The 13,224-nt window shown below is 39.2% G+C and overlaps 1 protein-coding gene across 2 annotated transcripts in view; it reads right to left on the bottom strand.

Moving 5' to 3' along the window:
• Positions 1–24: 24 nt before the first annotated feature.
• Positions 25–13,224, bottom strand: part of LOC144990277 (double C2-like domain-containing protein beta) — a 50,654-nt gene continuing 37,454 nt past the window's right edge. For both annotated transcript variants that reach the window (XM_078943417.1, XM_078943418.1), the window contains exons 9-11: positions 9,097–9,178; positions 8,772–8,868; positions 25–2,507 (exon numbers count right to left, since the gene is read on the bottom strand). In XM_078943417.1, coding sequence (XP_078799543.1) covers positions 2,368–2,507; positions 8,772–8,868; positions 9,097–9,178 — 319 coding nt within the window. In that variant the 3' untranslated portion in view covers positions 25–2,367. The remainder of the gene's footprint in view (positions 2,508–8,771; positions 8,869–9,096; positions 9,179–13,224) is intronic.

Below are 13,224 nucleotides of genomic sequence, written 5' to 3'. Positions count from 1 at the left end.
ACATTAGGTAAAGGAAGACAGACGGCCACTGATAGCTTCAGTTTATTTTGCAAAGTAGTGACACGAGCCAGCCACAGGATGGCAGCCATACTGTGGGAATCGACACGGACAATGAACACACAGGGACAGCTATCATGACTTCCCCCCCCCATCTCGCTCCCCATGTCAGCCCTCCCGCTGCATCATCACCACTTACGCTGATTTAAGGAAGACGTCTCAAAGTCTGTGACAGTAAAGGTTTTGTTTGTCAAAGCAAGACATTGCTTTCATAAAGCACAGCAACTGAGCAGAAATACCCTGAATTGTCATCTTCACAAAAACAAACACACACAAAAAAAAGCACTTTAAAATCATCAGAATGATGTGCAGAGGCTGCACCCCCTTTTTCATGCAAGCAGAAGGTGATTGCTAAACATGCAGCGGTATTGCGGATAAATATAAGCCAAAGGGGTGGGGGTGGGGGGTGTTAATAGACAAGAATCAGAAAACCTAATGGTAAACAACAGATCCAGAGACAGAAATGAGCAACCATCCAGCTATAAACAGGAGCTCTATTAGAATGCTGTCATCCAGCAAACAAAAGGGAAAATAACTCGGCAGGTGACCGCCGATACAAACAACACAAACTTGTTGTTTTGGTTTGATTATCTCACTGCTGACATGTTGGGAGTTCAAATATGCATAGAGAAAGTGCAGAACAAGCCCAACATCCTTTTTCCCATCCCCACATTTTAAAGGTTTTTGACGGAAAATATAGTTTAAACCTCTTCAAGCTTTCATGATACCCTTTTTAAAACTTAACCCAGCACTGAGGGGTACCATAGCTGCAGTCAAACATTCACAAGGTTATTGAAGGACACAGCAGGATATGAGCAGCTGGATTGATTCAGTAGTTGGAAAGCTCTCAGAAGTTGGCGGCATAAGTGGGTTTTTGTGTGACTGAGTTCTTCAGACAAACAGATCTGATTAATTTTGTTTTTTGCACACATTTTATGCACAACCTACATCCAGCTTAATAATTGTGCAACTTGATTTAGTTGAATCTAGATCTAATAGATTTAATTACCCAGTATTTCTAACAGATTAGGAGTAGAGGGATCAACAGAACATCAACTACAGCAGCCATTTTCATCCTTTTCAACCTTATTTTGCTTTCTTCTTCTACGTCAAAGTGCAGCCATGCTGTTGATATTTTGGGGACTTTATGTATAGACACAAGCAGACTGATAAAATTCATAGTGTTTTCCAAATAAGGATGTAAACCATTGACTTGCAGGAAGAAAATGTTGGATCATTTGTCTCTGTTGGAGCAGAACTTGAATCACGTACGGTGTGAACTGCAAATTTTCTTTAATGGAATGGGATTCTGAATTATAAATGGTGCGACAAAGTACAGGAGTGTGCAGTATATCCAATCCACTTTGTTCTTTTGTTTGGAATCAAACAATCAAAAGGAGCAGTCAGACGTTGTGGATCAGGACATATTTCCTTGCTGAGATCCCCGCGGGATTGGGACATGCCACGTTTCTGACAGCCTGAAACACTCCTGAGCCTTGTGGCGGTCGCAAGGAACTTCTTTATAATCTCGTGTCAAACGCTTTTTCACACCTCAGTAGTTAAGGAGTTGGACATAATAATATTTTTTTTGAACAGGACATGAACAGAATACAGACAAACACAGAACTGCACACACAGAAAAATGTAGGCACTCATATTTCACAACCTCTTCAGCCGCACAAACACACATGCTGACAAATTACCGTTCGACAAAAAGGTGGCAGATCACCACAGACCATAAAAAGACAATACTGAAAAAGTAAAGGTACCAATCCACCAAATGGATCATATTGTGCTTTACAGTATAACATGATGTGCTGTTTTGTATCCGATTGACAGACACTAAAACAGACTTCTGGACAACATTCCCACTCCTGCAACTACAAGTCACATTATGAGTCACAAGGGCGCACAGCTCGATGACACTCCACGACCTTTGAGCATCTGAGCCTCAAATCGGCCTATTAGGTGTCAAATTAGGTGAGTATGAGTGACTTCCACAATACGGTGACGTTTTACCACGATTTGTAATGTCAACGCTTTAATGACATTATCATTACAATTTTGTTTACCTTGGAAGGAAAATATAGCCAGGTTACAACTAATTATGATTAACATTAGTATATATATTTATACTAATACTTTGTGTTGTCTTTTTAATTGCACTATAGGATTAAATTTTCTCTTTTTTGTTATTGCATTATTTATCCCTCGTCAGTTCACTGCAATTTGGACTTCATCAACCATCATTCAGTGAGACAGCTGTGTGTGCGTGTGAGTGTCTTTGTTTGGATCTGCGTTTGGCATCTTTTAATCCGGCTTGTCGGTGCTCGGAGCTCCTTGCTGAGTGAGAGTGTGCCAGTATTCCACTTTCTTCCCTTTGTTTTTGAGGCACTCAAACCAGTGTTTGAGTCTTTGTCCGCTTGCATTGATGCCCAGCTCCACTCCTCCTGCAAGGATGGAAAGAAAGAAGCAATCAGAGACGACAGGTAGTTGTTGTATTGTGAAAGAGATGGTTCAGAAAAGGAGGCAGCAATCAACACAATCAAATAACAGAAAAAGTACATAAGTAATCAAATGGAAAAAATACTTTTTATTTTTATAATATGTTTTTTTTAAAGTATATATTTCACATCTGGTTGATAATCACCAACTAATAAGTCATTTTCATTCAGTGTAATTTAGCTTAGTATATTTTAACATATCACAATCTAATCGAAACAAACGCATTTTCCAAATACCAACTCTAAGAATCATGGTGTAAAAGTACAAACAAATAATGTTAACTGCTGTTAAAAAACAAAACAAAAACAAAACTTCTAACTTTGGTCAAGTGCAGGACTGGCACAAGGGAAATCAGGGTTTGATTCCCAGGAGGCTTGATAAGCTTCGTCCCTTTGCATTACTGCCTTACTTTGTAGCCACAAGGGGGCCCAAGTCTGGGTCTCCCCAAACCACCTGTGCAAATCAGTGAAAAGCAAATTTGCTGTGGTGACCCTTAAGGTATATGGTGGAAGGTGTATGCATTTACATCTATTCAATTTAGTTTTATTTATGTAACTTAATAGTACAACACAGTTGTCTCAACGGGCATTTCTAGGTCTAACTACCTAAAAAGTAAAAAAAAACAATAATGGATTAGATTTATTTGCACTTTTCCAGACGCTCCAAGCGCTTAGAATGTGTCCATTATTCATTTACTCTTCATTCATTCTTGGTGATGGTAACTACTATTGTAGCCACAGCTGCCCCGGGGCAGACTGACAGAGGTGTGGCTGCCAGTTCGAGCCTATGGCCCCTCCTCTGACCATCACCGGGATCATTCATACACCTTCACACACCAGTGGAGCTGCACTGCAGGCAAGGGGGGTGAAGTGTCTTGCCCAAGGACACAATGACAGTGTTGGCTGTCGAACCACCGACCCTTCGATCATTGGACGACTGCTCAACCGCCTGAGCCACTGCCGCCTCACAATCTCATATCTGCAGGATCCAAATATGAGTCTGCAGCTTTAGAACGATAAATAGGTATTTCAAATATATGCAGAGTTAATTACTACCTTTATTAAGATAAGGATGTAAAGTTATGTTTCAAATTTATAAGATCAGCCAAACGGAGAATTTTTATGTTTTTATATTACTTTTTTGGTGGAGCATGATGGGAAAAGACAGTAGTATAATCCTAAACTAACACCTGTGTGGACATTTCTAATTTGACTTTTTCATGTAAAAAAACAAATATGAATAAAGGTGGTTTTCAAAATGCATGTGTCAGAATCAAGATTGGTTTCTTGCAGTACCTGGCTGTCGTAACACCAACCAATATCTCATTAAATTCAAATTTTTCATTTATCCATTGAACCATTGCCACAGGCCCTTTGCCTCTTGGCTAAAGCAGATATAGAGTTACATTCTAACAAAATAAGATGGAAATAAGTGTGACACAAAAGAAAGGGGAAAAAAAACACACAAATTAGATGGAATACTTCATATAAAATAAAATATACCTGGAGAATTACAAGTTCTATGAAGAGTTATCTACTAAAGGAACACGAGGCTGCTGCCAGCAAAGTAGAAACCAAAATAACTGAGGTGAGAAGAAATGGAGGTGATGAAGCTGTTGGTGATGGAGCCACATGACTGGGAGATATCTGTGCTTGTCACACTCAGGTCAAAGCTAAGGTTTCCGTGGGCTGCACAATCAATAGAGCATGGTATTAAACACAGTACTTTGGTTGTTCTGTCTCTTATCAGTGTCGTAAAAATGACAACGTGACCAAACAAGACTTGATAGGTGATCTGCAATTAATCTAAACTCTGAACTAAACACTGACAAAGCTGCCAAAAATTGTATTACTAAACTATGATGGATTATTAAATAAAATCTCTTGACAGTTTTAGGGTATTTTCATTCGAATTTTTAGCAAAAATAAGCAGGACAGGTGCAGTTATCACTGCATGCCTGAAGCCAATCTAAACCAGCCGACAGTTAATAGCAGAAAATACTTTGTCACCCAGTCTGTGCACCTCCATATCACCCTCATCCCCTCTGGACGTTGATCGATGGAGGATTCTTAAAGGCTGCAGACAACTCCTGGCAAAGAAATGATCAACCATCTAGACACATGTCGTAGGACAGAAGAAGAATGAGAATCTTGGGGCCAAAGGATGTGACACACAGGAGTCATTGTTGACATCCAAGTTGGTAACATGGTAAACATCCTAAAGAATATCCTCAGCATTTTTCTATTTGACATTAAAACTTATTGAGCTGCATATATGATCCAGTCCATCAGGCCAGCAGGTTAACATAATTTTTTTTAAATGAGAAAGCGAGGTTTGAAACCTCAAAGAATTAGCATCCATTCGACACAATCGTTGCCTAATTTCTGATCAGTGGAACATCCCTGAATCCCCACACCTCCTAACTCTCTGGAAATGTGTGTGGATGCAAAAAGAATATGATTTTAAAAAAGTAAGCATTGGTGTTCCTATTTCCCTGCTAAAGAACAGTAAATGAACATATGAACGTTTTACTCATGATCGAAATATGCTGAGCAAAGATACAGTAATGAGCATGTTTGAATGTTTGGTTGTAGATTGTAATGTAACCAATTTTTAAATATTTTTTTTAACTTCTGCCACACATTTACTGATCTGTCTTTCATTTTTTGGACCAGGTTTGCTTTGTTGCCAGTCTCTCTCTCTTGCACTGTTCTTCTTTGCTGTCTAATTGATTCCTTGACTGCCTGTCACATTTATCGTCATTGGATTACCCCTCAGGGTGCAATCACTTAATTTCTACCTTCATTTCCACCTTCATTTCCTAATGCTGGTTTCAAATGGAAAAATAGGTGAAGTCCAGGGTGTTAAAAAGTGATGATCCACAGCGATAATGGACGCCTTAAAAAGAAGTTCCAGTCACATGGCATAAATGTTCTATATCACTGCGCCGGCTTCCAACACAAACTTTTGCTTCATCATCTGGCCAAAAACAAGTGGTAAAAGGTTGAAATTTTTTCTCTGAACTGATCAGTATATATATCGCTTTCCTTTGCCGCTGCAGTCGAGGTCGGTGCCGGTGCTGTGCCGATATACGTTTCCCCTGCCTGAATTTGTTTCCCCTGTCTTGATTTGTTTCGTAGCACCTGTATTTTTCCCCAATAAGCGTAAAATAAAGGTACACTTTATAATATACTTTATTCTGCGGCGTTTGGGAGTTTATAGTAATATTTGTATTGTATTCCACATATTTTATGTGAAACTAAAGCTTTTTTTTGTAAATAAACAAAGAAAAAAAATTGCTTTTTTTTGGCAAATTTGGAATAAGAAACATGACTGATGAAAGTGACTTTGTTATGGAAGTATTTAACAATAGACAATTAATAAATAGTTGTTGCTTCTACTGCAAATTATCAGGGGGCACAGAGTCTAGCAGGCTGGATCAGCGGCTTGACAGAATTCTTGGCCCTTTCATTGTTTTACGCAAAATATGTGGGGAAAAAATTCAAATATGACATAAACTCCCACATGCCCCAAAATACAGAATATCACAAACCTCCACCTTCTTTATACATTTTTTGTAGCAAAATATGAGTGCTAGGAAACAAGCCAACAATACCAGACGTCGTGCAGTAACAAGGAAAACAAATTGTGTCAGGGGAACAAGAGAAACCACCACGTAACAAATAGTCTGCGTCTTTACGTAAGAAAAGCGATCTAAACCAAAAAATAAGAAAAAAAGTACTAAAAACTGACTGAATATTTATTTCTTTTGTAAATGACCATGGTATAAGTGGGATAATGGCCTTCGAAGTGTACATTTTCAGAAATTATAATGCGCAATTCGCGTCTTACAGTTCAGGCTTCCATGGTGTCTGTTAATTTCTGATAATGCATACTTCATTGGCCATTATCTCTTCTTGCTTGTCTTACATCCCCCTTATTGCATTGGTAGTTTAGTTGTAAATTAACTGTTCAGTATTAAGTAACAAAAAACAGTCGATTTTTACAGTAGCACGGTCACCATGCTAAGTTTTAATGGGTCTTATCTGTGTTAATTTTGCGTGTTCTCCTCATGGATGTGTTGGTTTTCTCAAGGGACTCCCAAAACATGCCCTGTAGCAGGAGTGCCCAATACGTCTAAAGATGTGTGGGTAGATTGCAGGCCATCAAAAATAAAAAAACTAATAATAGATGATAATATATTTTTAAAATATATTGCCGTCAGCCAATCATCCTCCTTGCCTTGAAGTACAGCACAGTGAATGGACTTGATTGAGAAGCCAAACAGTCAATCTTTCATCCTCTGATACATACGTCACTACACGTCACTACACGTCACTACACATGCTTGTTCCCAAAACTGAGTGCCATGCTCCTCTTGCAGATATGTTTTTGTCCCCTAAACTTTAGAAAGGTGTGAGAGTTCAGCATCGGACTCCTAACTATGCTTGTAGCTGCTAATGTGCCTTCTTTTTTCCCTATTAGCCCTGGATAAGTTACTCAAACAGAACCTCAATCAGAATGCACACCTGTTGTCGGAACACCGTGCGCTGTGGTGCTGTTGACGCAATTAAGGATATATGGTCCAATTCAACAAGCTGCTGTGTGAAAAGTGAAAGAGGAACTTTTTATCATGTTGTAATCTTACATTTGTGTCTAAATGTATGAATTTAATTAAAAAGAATAGTCTAATTTACTTTAAAGCCTCACTAAGACCATCTTTTGATCTATTTTAAAAGTGTTCTCAGAAGCCTTTTAATAAAGATTATGCTGTTTTTTGCCAATTTAAAATAAATAAAAATAAAAAGTAGTTTTCTAGGACATCGTTTCTGCAAAGCGGCAGTAGTTCATTAGAAATTTGCCTCTGACTTGTTGCTGGGACCATTGGCATGGAGAAAGCCTGTTCCTACTTCCCGTCATCCATCTGTTGACACGCTCCCCTGGTAGCTTATAGTCCCTCACAACACCAACATTATTTTACCCAGCAAAAATTGAGAGCAATATTGGAGATATCCGGGCGTACAGTTTTGATCCAGATGCCAGCTCAGATGAGAAAAACAATGACTGTATATGTGATAAGAAAAATGCCACAAGAACATGTTAAAAACACCCAAAACACTGTTTTGGTTGGAGTGGATCTTCAAAATGCCGAAAAGGTGTTGGCACCCCTGGGTTGTTTGATGAATGTTTGATGAATGCAAATTCTGTCTGTAGGTCCCTGTGATGGACCGGCACACTGACCTTCATTTGGAATTAACTGGGATAGGCCCCAACAACCCCCCGTGACCCCTCACAGGATAAATTGGTAAATAAAGATAAATGGATGAATGATGGTCTGCTTTAGGGCAGTGCATCTTTACTGAGATTTCAATTTCATAAATTTGCCTACAGAAAACTGCTCCTTTGTTTATATACCGATTTTAGTACAATACACAATCCTGTGTTTTTCAGTAGAGCCTTTCAGCACATTGCTCCAAATGGTAACATGCATAGATGTTCTAGGATTGGGTCAGTCCATCCATTAACTCATTTCATCTATTCCTTTTTTTTTGTCTTGGTGTCGTATTCTCCCCACACTAATTAATGGAACCAGCAGGTGAGTGTAGGTGAATCAGTAATGATAATGATAAAGCTACTGGCTGTTATCAAGGGCTACATATAATGATGGCATTTTTAGTCAGCAGGTCCCAGCATCACTGGGCTTATCTAAATAATTAGTGCTTTCCTTTAACCTACACACTTTCAGCTTGCACCAGCATGGAAGCCTCAAATGTTCACATTAGGGAGAGTAAAAATGCTTTGATTGGAAAGCCTGCGTGCTCGTAGGGTGGTAATCTACGTCGCCTCACTCATTCTACGACACTGCTACAGCTCCCATATGCTTTATTGCCACGACACACAACACAGCATGGAAAAGCTTTTTAGCGCTCTGATTGAGCTGTTACGTCGAAGGGGCAAATTCATGAAAGATAAAGATCCAGAGAGACACATCTCTCTTTTAGATTCCTCCCCTGGTTTTTCTGTTCCACTCAAGCTCCTCTCTGCCTGTTCAGTCTTTTCCCTCATGCCTCATAATTACCCCTCATCTCTCACCCCCTCCACCCCCCATGGCCTGCTTTTCATGTTTTCCGCAGTTGCTCCTCGTTCATAAAATAGAGATATGCTTTGCTGCAGTTCTCCTCTCCACAATCACTCGTCTCTCAGCCTACCTATGAAATCATTGCTCATTCCCAAGTCGTAGTCCCACACAGAGATCTCAAGGGTCTTCTTTGCCAGCTGATCCAAGGATACATCATATGAAAACTCCTGTGCAGGTGGTACACACAAGAGTATATTCAAATTAGTAGTCCAAAGACACATTCATGACAGAAGCCCTGAGTTTAGTAAATGCTCTGTGAAAATAGATCAATCTGATTCTAGGACGACATGCTGCAGATGACCCATGGTTTTTAAATGATTATCATTCAACCTGAGTACAGCAGAGGCATCAAAGAAGTAAATGCAGCCTGGTTTTGAAGAGGAGACAAGATTTACCTCATTGAACTCTGGATTAAGAGTCTTCTTCTTGACTGAGGTCTTGTACTTTGACTTTTTGCCCATGTCTGGCTGCAAGATGCTGGAAGGAAAGGAGAGAAGGTAAGTCACAAAATATGACCTTAACCTTGAACATGCAATTACGTGTGTGTCTGTCATCGTATTGTACAGATGATGACCCAGTTAGCCTTACACAAACATTTATTTGCAACTTGTAAACAGTAAGAAAGCACTGAAGTGTTACAAACGTGTTTGTATGTCAGTCTCCCTCTTAAAATCAGAGTTATTTTATTCATCATTCATTCATTTTCTTCACCGTTTTTCCCTTTTAGGGTCACGGGGCAGCCGGAGCCTATCCCGGCCACTTGTGGGCGAATGCAGGGGACAACCTGGACAGGTCGCCAGTCTGTCGCAGGGTAAAATGTCCACTATCACACATCCATTCACTCTCACACTCACACCTATGGACAATTTAGAGTGACCAATTGACCTATGAAGCATGTTTTTGGACGGTGGGAGGAAGCCAGAGACCCCGGAGAAAACCCACGCATGCACGGGGAGAACAGGCAAACTCCACACAGAAAGGTCCCCTGTTGATGTAGTTTTTCACGTCCCCCAGCTGGGACTTGAACCGGAGGCCTTCTTGCTGTGAGGCAAGAGTGCTAACCACTGCGCAACCGTGCAGCCATCATTTTAGTGGAAATCCATAATACATTCAGAATCTCTTGTTAATGCAACTGCATGGATCTTTAAGAGATTATTACATCTGACAAAAGACAGCATCAGATTGACTTCAGCATCATCACTGGTTCATGTAAAGTAAGAAAAACACGATAGATTGTGAATTGCAAGAGCACGGTATCCTCCAAAAAAGAGAAGTGTTTTGAACAACAAACAGGACTTTTACATTCTTTAAATGGTTAAGATGGATCACAAAAAAAAGAGTCTAATAAGACATGGATTGAAAATAGTAGTAGTTTTTTTTTTTTTTTTTTTTTTTTTTTTAAACTTGTTCTGTCCAACAGCTGAGCAAACAGATTAGAGCTGAAGGCTTTTTGTGTTGGACAGGTTTTACTATCACAAAAAGAGGTTATATAGCTTCGAGAAACTAGAGTGTAGATTAGTATAAACCCCTATAGTAGTAGTTTTTGACCACCCTTCCTAATTCTGTGATGAATGTTTCAACCTTTAAAAAAAGGTCAAAGTATATTTCAAATTGAGCACTGGAACAACCCAACCAGTTTAAACTGTTAAACAATTTTACTCAATGTTCTATTTCCCATTAGTCTTGAAACCTATCCCAGCTCTTCCAGGAAAATGGTGAGACACACCTTGAACAGGTTGCCAGTCCTTCACAGAGCCACACACTCACAGCCAAAGGACATTTTAGGGTCACCAATCTACCAATACAGATTGAGAAAATGTTTAACTAGATTCAAAAGAGAATTCCTAAATTGTTTTTTCAACAGAGATTAAATACCTTCACTTAATGTCCTGCATCCCCTCCAAAAAACTTTTTTGTCTGTATGTGGATTTCTCCCTGTTGCAGAATCGCTGTCTGACTCCATTATTCCTCTGACGTCATATTCCTTAAGAAGTGCTGCTCATTAGTGAGTTCCTCAAAAGTGTAAGATAAGGTAAAAAAGTACAGCACCAGAAATAAACTAGCTGTTTTTCTGGCATTTGACTGATAGGCGGCACAGTTTGAGTTCTAAAAGCAAGGATTTAAAATCTGTACTTTGTTTTTCCTGTGCTGCACAGGTATGGTATTCAATTTTCTCATTAATTTTAACAAAATGCTCTTCTGAGTTTCATCTTACTTTTAACATTTATTTCCTTACTGCAGCTTGATGATCATTAAAAAAGCTATAGTTCTGATGTTTGACATGCATGCTGTTTCAGACCATTGCTAATTGTTTGGCAGAAATGTGGCCCAAATAACTCATCATTTCCGTAATGGCTATTTTATGTTAGCTTTAGTCTCTGGAGTGCAATATTGGACCAACTTGGTTTAATTCCAAGAATGCAACTATAAAAATACAGAAACGCCTTTTTGTATATTTCAATGTCTTTAACGATTATTCAGTAGCATTTTTTTTTTTCAAAATCATACAGCACCGCAATCAAGTCTGTGTTTAACTGCACTTCAAGAAACTGTGCTAAAAAAGAAAAACTGATTTGATGTATTTAGTGTATAGAAGTAAGACATTGACAGTTTATGTCAGTTTATGAAAACTTGACAATATTTCAGCTTACATTACTTTTAATTTCAATTCAATTCAATTTTATTTGTATAGCCCAAAATCACAACAACAGTCGTCTCGATGGGCTTCGAAGTAAAACATGAAATCAGAAGGATCACGAATACAAAGAGTTCAATAGAAAAATACTAAAATGAACTAACAAACTGACTAAGCTATACTGGCATCCCTGCCCTTAGACCCCCCCTTCGCGGTAAGGAAAAACTCCCAAAAAAACCGGATTCCGGAAAAAACGAAGAAACCTCAGGGGTGCCCACATGAAGGAGGGATCCTCCCCCAGGACGGACAGGCGATTTACCAGAAACAGTGTTTGATATGGATTTCTGGTTGACAAGCAGAACAAACTGGAAAATTCCACTTCAAATTTCATTTAAATTTAAATAATTTTAACTCTTCTGATATTTCTCAAACAGAAACTGTTTCTGTGAGATCAGACCAATATTCCATACATACTTTAGATATTGTTTAGCAATTGACCGAGGATGATGTGAAGTTTCCAAAATACAAACCTACCATATAAAAGTATTAAATGATTACCGGTAAGCTAAGTTTTCTCAAATCTGAGACTCTGCAAAGTCGAAGAGATCAACGAAAGGCAAGAGTCCCAATCAGCATAAAACTCCATGTTAAGATGCTCAGTCTGTGAGATGTCTCACTCATGCAGCAACCCTACTTCTCTTTCTGTGAGAAATGCTTTCCTGACAGCTGAAGCATGAGGAGAACTCAGAAACTGTCACAGCAGAGCCAGAGTCAAAATGAGTGAAGTATAGAGGAATTGAACTGTAGAAGGAATTGAAGCAGGAAGGAAGGAAGTTGGCATTGAAGAGATTTGAACCACTCTGTGTTGGTTATCACAGCTGAACATGTCCATTTAGTGACGGGTTCTCAACTTGACTTATCAGCTAGAAATCAGTCCTTCCTCAGATCACCGCTGCCAAGAAAAAGCTGATGATTTAACAGTCTGTTGGAAAAAATTGATTTTTGACCTTGCTGCTATACAGACTTTCTGAAAAGTTTAGCTTATTAAATGTTCTTATCTGACGTTTTGTTGCAATAGTGTGTCAATCAGTACAAGCTCAGTCATCTATTTGAAGACTTCATATTTTTGGTGTTTTTAAACATGCTCTTGTAGCAATTTTCTCATGATGGAGGAAATTATGAAGAAAATTCAGCTTAAAATTGGGTTTCTGAGTATGTCTGTGAGCCAGGAACAGAGGCAAAAATGCAGTTGGAGAAAGACTGCAGCTTTGACATAGGTGCCACAATCCGTGAGCCACAAGCTCGCAGCTCCGCTCCATTCTGATGCACTTGCAGAAAAATAGATCCACGTACGTCTTCATTTTCCTCGTAAAGCTGGGATCTGGCTCAAAACTGTACGGCTGGATGACTCCAATACTACTCGCCTATTTTGTTGCAACGTTAATGTCAAGTTGGAGTTGTGAGGGGCTGTAAGCTAGCAGGAGAGAGATGTTGGGTTGCAGTGGTGATAGCTATCCCAGCTGCTACCAGCTAACAGGTGGGGTACAATGTTAATTCTGCAGTGGCTCCATGTCAAACTGTGCCTGCTTGTAGCCCAAAGCAGGTTTCATAGTGGTACAAAAGAAGCCACAACAGAAAACCCACAACTGCATAGTTGGCAGATCTCACAACAAAGAATGATTTGATTAAAAAGAGAATGCCAAAATAAATAAATCAATAAATATATAAAATGAATGGGGACTGGTTTGTTTCACATTACCCTTTTGGGAGCTATCTAAGCCGCCTGTAAACATTGCACAGCTACAACATAATTGCCTACAATGTGCAATAACCAGGTAAAATGATCACAAAGAGGAAACTATCTAGTTCTGCTGTTAGTTCTCTGAGT

The sequence above is a fragment of the Oryzias latipes genome (genome assembly GCF_053564925.1).
Source record: "Oryzias latipes strain Hd-rR chromosome 1 unlocalized genomic scaffold, Olatipes_Hd-rR_3.1 chr1_Y".
NCBI classification, from domain to species: domain Eukaryota; kingdom Metazoa; phylum Chordata; class Actinopteri; order Beloniformes; family Adrianichthyidae; genus Oryzias; species Oryzias latipes.
Note: the sequence above shows the minus strand (reverse complement) of the source record. Positions and strands in the feature narration are given on the sequence as shown.